This window comes from Oryza sativa, chromosome 8 (assembly GCF_034140825.1).
Source record: "Oryza sativa Japonica Group chromosome 8, ASM3414082v1".
NCBI classification, from domain to species: Eukaryota; Viridiplantae; Streptophyta; class Magnoliopsida; order Poales; family Poaceae; genus Oryza; species Oryza sativa.
Window position 1 is genome coordinate 14836321 of NC_089042.1, and position 7776 is coordinate 14844096.

Genomic DNA, 7776 nt, shown 5'->3' on the forward strand with positions numbered 1-7776 from the left:
TGTGTTAAAAAAAAGTCATCTTTTCTTTTATATCAATCAATTACAATCATCCCTATCTCTCCGAAAGAACTCTTGCGTTTGGTAATTATTACTAGCATCACAACAAGTGACATGCCGTCCGAGAAATTTACTCGTGTGTTATTTGTCTACTCCCTAACACATGGATTAACATTGCTGTCGCATTAACCTGACTAATGGCCAGCGCAAAGCTAGCATAAGAAATACCTTCAAAAGTTGCCCAGATATACTCAAGACGGAAAATCATAGAGAAGGGAAACGAAGGATTTTGAATGGTTAATCGACGAGTTTATGTTCCATTATTACTGCAAGGGGGCTAATCGATCAGTGTTCATCATGAGGCGATCGAGCGAACGAACTAGCAACGTAAAAAGTAAAAACTCGGGTCACAGCCAGCTATCCGGGAGGCCGATGTTCTGGAACCTGAATGAGCGGTCGTCGGAGTCGTCCTTGCCGCTGAGCACGATCTCCGGCCCGTCGCCGTCGAAGGCGACCTCGTCGGTGGACTCGTCGGCCGCGTCCCCTCCTCCCTCCTCGTCGCCCTGCACGATCATCTGCACGGTCGGCCTGGCGGCGGCGCCGCCCCTGATGACGGCGGCGGGCGGGAGGCGCTCCCACATGAGGAAGTGGAGGGTGACGGGGCGGAGCGCGTGGCGGTGCAGCGACAGCCGCTGGCTGAGCGAGACGGTGTCGAAGCAGCGGATGTCGCCGGCGGTGGAGGTGGCCCAGGGGAGCACCTTGTCGTCGCCGACGCGGGAGACGACGAGGAGCTTCGACGCCCGCCGCGCGCGCCGGTACAGCTCCAGAAGCCCCGACCGCGTCGACGCCACCCCCGGCGTGCTCTCCTCCGCCACCGACGACACGTAGATGAACCCCTGCTTAATTCACCGGCAACAAAAGAAATTGTGGTCAGCCAGCTACTCTCTACTCGCTTAATTTACTTCCATTTCGCTGTCCACACACTTTTAGAGATACAAACTCCTCCGTAATATTTGGTACACCCTTCATTTTAAAATATAAGCCATTCCAGCACTTAAAAAATCTTTATACTACAAGACGGTATCCTGTTCGGATGGGATAATACCTATGAAGTATCACCAACTTCAGAGGTATCATTCCGTACGAATGGGATACCATCATGTAGCATTCCCCTTTCGCATAACGTTTCACCATTTGTCTTATTCAAAAAGATTATATAAATATAATTTATTTTGTTGTGACTTTTTTATTATCAAATAAAATATAATCTTAACTTATACTTTTATATGTTTATATTAAATTTTTAAATAAGATGAACGATGAAATGTCACGAAAAGTCAACGACGCAATAATATTTTGAAAATGAGGTAGTAACATTTAATGACACGGATTTGTATTTGAAATGCGTGCCTGATGACATGATTTGATATGATAGTTGTTGATAATCAATCATATATTTTGAAAATGAGGTAGTAATATTTAATCACACTATATGCAGGTAGTATACCAATGGATTTGTATTTGAAATGCGTGGCTTATGACTACTTTTGTCCAGATTTGTTGTTCTAGGAGAGGTCACATCCCTATCCTAGATTGAGTTTTTTTTTTGGGACAGAGAGAGTATGCCCAAGAAATGGTGTAACAATGACAACAAAATGGAAGCAGTACTGGTTCAGCCGTTCAGGTCATGATTAATTCAACAGTTCAACATTCACATGGTAGAGTAGGTATGCCCTACTATAGCATGTATGAAAACTGGGTATTTTCTGAAGGATTTGCTACCTCTTCAGTGCGGCTGATGGCAAAACCCAGCCTGGTGTCGCCCGGTTGCAGTTTGATCTCCAGTGCCATCTCCCCTGCAAAAGGAGCATACCATAGCCGGATCGCCCTGACGACGCCAATGTCGACGCCATGGTAGTCCTCAAACCCGTAGAGGCTCACCGTTGCCATGTTTGCAAGGTCACCTAGGGAGTTCATGTTCACCGTTGACGATGCCACGTCCCCACATATCTGAATCAGACAACCAAACAACCATCCCAACCCTTCATTTCAGTTCCATAAAGTAGTTAAGACTCAAGTTATAATTGTTTGCCATCCTCCAATTTTTAACATCATTTTTGGAAATCGTTAAGTCACTCCTCTGTCTGCTTAACAACTACAACTAGCATCATGGTACTATAGTGCAGAAAGGCAATATAAAAAAACAAAATCTAAACGAATTTTGGTAGATTTGAATAATTTAGGCTAAATTCACAAAAAATGAAAAAAAAGGACCTGGCTAGCATGGTTGATGAGGATGTCTTATTACCTTGGTGAGAAGTGCTTCTGTCTGCACATTCATGGGGACAATTGGGACACCTGACATCTGGGAGGACATGAGCCAGGACTCAGCCCTGGCCAGTGTGTCCTCCAGGGAGTGGAACTTGGTCTGGGTCTCGTCGGTCGCCCGAGGCAGAAGCAGCAGGGACAGGAAGCCGCTGGCGCCGGCCACCTGCAGAAGATCCCTCATCTTCCTCTCCCATGGGAATGCCTCGTAGGAGTGGCTGAGCTTGGCGTTTCGCAGCGCTGCGGCTGCCCCCTTGACATTCTTGGACTCTTTGCAAGCATGGTTGGGATTGGATTGCATATGATGAGATGTCATGGAAGTATATGGAAACTGAATATACCGCGAACAATATGTGCATACGTTATCACCCTAGTAGTATATTCCAAGTGTGGAGAAGTTTAAGAACTTGGGGATCCAGTGGATCGGAGTACTCTCTGTTGCCCTATGCTTGATGACAATTTTTTTAAGGGGGGGTATTAAGTTGCCACTTAATTCATGGGCGATGTAAAGAAGTGACATTTGAAGAAAAGAATAGGAATTATGCAAGCTTTGGATCGAGGAACATGCATCAAATCACTACAACTAGTGAGCATTGTTTAACAGGAAATGATGCAGTCTTGGATTTTGATTCTTTGAGCTTCCGAAGGTCACAAAGCTCAAGATGCACATGCGAGTGGTCCTCTTTTCATTCCTTCGTTTTTGTTGCCGAAAATCATTGTTTTTTTTTAAAAAAGCGAAAAATCAATGTTTTTTTTTTTGACAAAAGGCCTTCAAGACATGGGTCTACCTATATAGTCTCTAGTATCTTCTTGGTTCCATTTAAGCGAAAGTGCTTCCCGTTAAAGATTTATACAGCAAAGTTTCATGTAGTAATTTTATCAGAAAGAATTAAACATTTTCCTATGAGAAACAGAAAATAATTCCTCCACTACAAATAAGTCATAGTTGTTGATGATCCAAATTTAATCAGGTTGGTGGTGAATGGCTTGAAATATGCAATTATGAATGCATGATATATACATGCGCATTCATGTCTAAGTAGTGGGATGATACCATATTGCACGACTGAATTGCGTGGTTCTATATGTGCCATGTATCATATCTGATGATTTATCTATCTCTTCGCACAAAAATATAAAGAGATCGAGAGAAGAAGATGATTTATCTATCTAGCCTGTGACATACTAATGACCTATAAAAAACATTATGTTTTAGCCTGCGACATACTGTTTGTGGGTCAGGTCCATAGCGTAAATTATTCACTATTAGTTTACCAATATAATATATATGAAAGCATAATGTTAGCCTTAGTTTTAATTTGCAACTGCCTTTTGGCTGAGGATGCTTGAAGAGACCGATTCTATTTTTTAATAGAGGATTAATTAAAACCCAGCCTTTACACAACCAAGGGTGTAAACGGCTAAAAGAGAGACGATCTCGGTATCTTCAGAGCAAGTCGGAACTGTAGATTCACCTATATATAGGGTTGTGAAATATATATTTTAAAATTTTTAAGTCATTTTCATGTTACTTAGAAAATTGAGGGAATGTCCCCTCTCGGATTAAAAGAGTATTTCCATTTATAAGTTATTTTTCAGGTGTTGACACTTGGGGCCTCTTCGGTTCACATGATTTTCAAATCACAGGAATAGAAAAACACAAAAATAATGTAGGAATGCACGTGCTAACACAAAGGATTGGAACACAATAATTTTTCCTATACTGAGCTGAACAAAAGAGGATGGAGTGGATGTTTTCATTCCTATGAAATTATTACATTTTGGATGATTTTGGAGGATTGGTATAGTATTCCTATGGAAAACTTTCCTTTGAATCCTATGAATCGAATACATGAATAGTGTTTATTCCAAAGGAATTGATATTTCATTTAGGAATCCTTCAAGGCCATAGACTGTCATTTGTTAATCCAATGCCGATTATAAGCAGAATGGCTTATTAGAAAAAAATAGTTTACGGGTATAACTTTTTATATATATATATATATGTGTGTGTTCTTAGCGATTTAAAATCCAATGCTAGAAAATAAGTTTCAATTAATAAACATAAACAAAAAATCAGGTTTTTAAAACTTAAATTTTGGCAACGGCTTATAAACTTTGATGAGAAAACATCAAAATCAACATTTTAATGTTTGCTAGCTACCATGTAATTAAGATTTATAATAACAAAATTGACATTTTGCTCCCTCTTTCTCCTCTTTTATTTATTTATTTATTGTTGAACTGACATGAAGGCCAACACCAACTAACCATGCAACTTGAACTTATAAAAGAAGTGGCATTGAATGAACCGATATTCATATGAATCTGTAGAAACAACATAAACACTAATAACGATGATGATTAAAGAACATCCCTCTTGGAGAAAACAATTGCCCTATGGTTTTCTTGTCTAGTATTATGGGTGCATAGGCTCCTTACCGTTCGTTCCAAGCCACTAAAAAAAATATAAAATTAAAAATGGACAAAAAATAACGTCAACATACATATGACCGACCATAAACTTGCATGGCTAACAACATTAGTTATTTCCAAATATAGTCTTTCAGTTATAAATTGAAAACTAAAACGATTTTTTATGTAAGACTCAGCTGTCTGTTATTAATTTTTCTATAGTCATCTGCTCGTCCACTCTCCAGTCGTCCTGCCGCTAAAAAAATATTCTGTAGCTAAATTGATCTACTTATATTATTTGTAAATCTTTATATATTTCTCAAGTTCCATGCTCTTTGGCAGTGGTGCCGCTACCGGTGCAGGTTACATGGCAAGAACCCATCTGACCTCATCTTTTGAGACTGCACGTACCGTAAAATCATCTAATGTTCAACCCATTGTCCTTTCCAGTGTCTATATTATGTCCATTTATATATATCTTCTGAAAATTGGAAGTTCATCCCTAAAAAATATAATTTTAGTTTTTTTAAGAGAAGGGTAATCTTTATCTGACCTCTATATCCAACCGGATATATGCAAACTTTAAAATTGGGAACTTAGCTTCTCAAAAACTCAAACAACCCAATCTGAAATTCGGAGATTTGAATCCAAAACCATAGGATGTTACTCAGGTCACTGTAACCACTAAGCTATATGCCCTTTCACAATTGAATTTTAGTTAGTGGGATAAAATTCTATAATTGTTGTCTTGGTGACCATATTAGATTTTTTTTAATTTACAAAAGATGCACGTCAAGCATGCAATCAGGCAATAGCTAGAGAACATTTCATTAGTTATATATATATAAAAGAGAGCATTTCATTACTGTCTTGAAAATTAACTTAAGTCGTTTGGTTGCGAAATGCAATTTGCTTGCTGTAATGCTGTTCCATCCTAGCCACAAACTACACACTTTGACTAAGATTGTTTATTGATGTATGCAGCAATTAGCGAGAGAGAGAGAGTGAGAGAGAGAGAGAGAGAGAGAGTTCAGACCTTGTAGCTCTAGGCTGTCACGACTAGAAAGGTCGCCTTCGACGGAGCTGTCGCCCTTGCGCCCCTTCCTCCCGCTGCTCCCGCCGGTGGACGACGACGACGACCGGCTGAGGTCCTGCGCTGCGGCCGCCGCCGCCTCGTCGTCGCCGGATTGCTCACCACCCCCAGAGGAAGCGCCCGCCGGCGCGTGGTGGTCGCCGCGCTTGAACGCCGACTTGAGCAGCTTCTGCATGCCCCGCTTCTTGGCCGCCTTGCTACCGCCGGTCACTTCTCCACCCGCCGGCATCAGCGGCGGCGGCGGTGGAGGAGGGGTTGTGTGGAGCTGCTGCAGCTGCAACGGAGGCTCCACCGCCGCCGCCGCCGCAGCAGCAGCAGAAGCAGGCAGCTGCGGGCGGCTACGGACAGGGCTGGCCTTGGGCTTCGCCGGCGTCTGGGAATGCATGGCGCGCCGGCGATCGCGAGAGGAGGAAGGAATGTAGTTAGTGGCCGGCCGGGGTGGGTATATATACGCGTGTATCGATTGGGTAGATTGCGACCTCGGAATCCCGTGGCGACTTTGGAATTTGGAATCGGGGCGTCGATTCTGGAGAAGGAAAGAAATTAAAGAAAGGGACGTTGAAATTGATTATGGCTGAGGATGATTTTTTATTGGATGCACCCTTAGTCGTGTACTCGCATCACTCTCTTGCACGCGCTTCCGCAGCTTAATCTTCTATATACAAACTCGCCGGAAATGGCTGCTCTGGGCGGCGATTTACGCTGTCGTGGCCCTTGCCGTTGCTTGGCACGTCATCCAGCCGGAGCCCAGGGGTGGATTTGGAGCGCGGTCGTTGCGCGCGTTCTCCGCCGTTGGATGACCATCGTGCGTCGGTGCGTTTGGCATGCCACATTTTCCTTTTTCTCGTCCGCTGGTTCTCTGCGTTGCGTCCGCCACGTGTTGTTCCCTGTGTGGTGGCCTCATTTGGTTGGTTTGTGTGCGGTGCATTGCGCCGCGCGCAGGGTAGGGTGGGTGTCCTTGCCATTGTTTTCTCCGGTGTTATGCGTTGCGTGGTGCATTTCTTTGTTTTTTGAGGTAGCCATGGTCCACAGATTGCCTGTGGCTGCCGTGTGGGCCGCATGGCCTCTGCCTGTTCGTACCTAACGTGGAACAGGTCTATGCTGTTTGCCTTAGCTGCTGTGTCAGATTGCTTTGGTCGCTTGGTGCGCGTGTGCGCTGTGTCCATGGCACAGTTTCTCTCTGGCCGGTGGGTCTGCTTTATTCTGAACCTGTGTGTTACGGTCTAGGACCATATGCTGTTGGAGACCGCGCCTGTAGTGGGATTACTCTGTGATGGCTTCTCCGCTATTGGTGCGTTTGCGTGGGTTGTCAATATCAGGCATCGCTGTGGTCCTGGTGTATGCGCCCCGTTCCTCTGCGTCCTGGGCCATGTCCAATCCGCTTGGATGCTTGGTTCATTCGGCTTGGTCCATGCAGTCTTCTTCTTCTGCAGCCTATGCTGTTAGGCTGTGTTCGGCTCCATCCATTCCCAGCGCGCACAGTGAACACGGAAAACGGAGCGATCCATTAGCGCGTGATTAATTAAGTATTAGCTAAATTTTTTTTCAAAAATGGATTAATTTGATTTTTTTAAGCAACTTTTGTATAGAAACTTTTTATAAAAAATTGCACCATGTAGTAGTTTGAAAAGCGTGCACGGAGGAAAAGTACTGTGCGCGTTCCCAGCTCCCTCAGCCGAACACAGCTAATCTCTGGTCAGGTTTTCTTGGGTTGTAGCTAGGTGCGCTGCACTTATATCGCTGATAGGTGGGGCAGTGTCATCTCAGCTAGCCATTTGTTTGGTTCCTATTTGTGGGTGTTTGGTGTGCAGGTGTACATGATTGTTTGCTTCCTTGCTGCAGCTCGGCGGAGAACCCCTTCTATCTTTGTCTGTATATATTACTACTTGCGTTTCTCTTTCTTTCTTCCCTTCGGTTTCTCCTCCTCTCGTCGGTTTCTTCGCTCC

The 7776-nt window shown here is 43.7% G+C and overlaps 1 protein-coding gene across 1 annotated transcript; it reads right to left on the bottom strand.

The window, feature by feature from the left end:
• Positions 1-264: 264 nt before the first annotated feature.
• LOC4345301 (uncharacterized) lies at positions 265-6248 on the bottom strand. The gene is made up of 4 exons (XM_015793947.3): positions 5774-6248; positions 2306-2592; positions 1780-2007; positions 265-893 (listed from the first exon to the last, which is right to left on the bottom strand). Exons 1-4 carry the CDS (start codon positions 6213-6215, stop codon positions 405-407), a joined length of 1446 nt encoding a protein of 481 aa, XP_015649433.1. The 5' UTR covers positions 6216-6248; the 3' UTR covers positions 265-404.
• Between the last annotated feature and the right edge of the window lie 1528 nt (positions 6249-7776).

Excerpts from the sequence above, each read along its gene's own strand:
- LOC4345301 (XM_015793947.3), bottom strand. The coding sequence starts at position 6,215 with ATGCATTCCCAGACGCCGGCGAAGCCCAAGGCCAGCCCTGTCCGTAGC. Across the intron at positions 2,593-5,773 it reads TGACAGCCTAGAGCTACAAG|AGTCCAAGAATGTCAAGGGG; the intron begins GTCTGAACTCTC and ends ATGCTTGCAAAG. Across the intron at positions 2,008-2,305 it reads CAGAAGCACTTCTCACCAAG|ATATGTGGGGACGTGGCATC; the intron begins GTAATAAGACAT and ends TGTCTGATTCAG.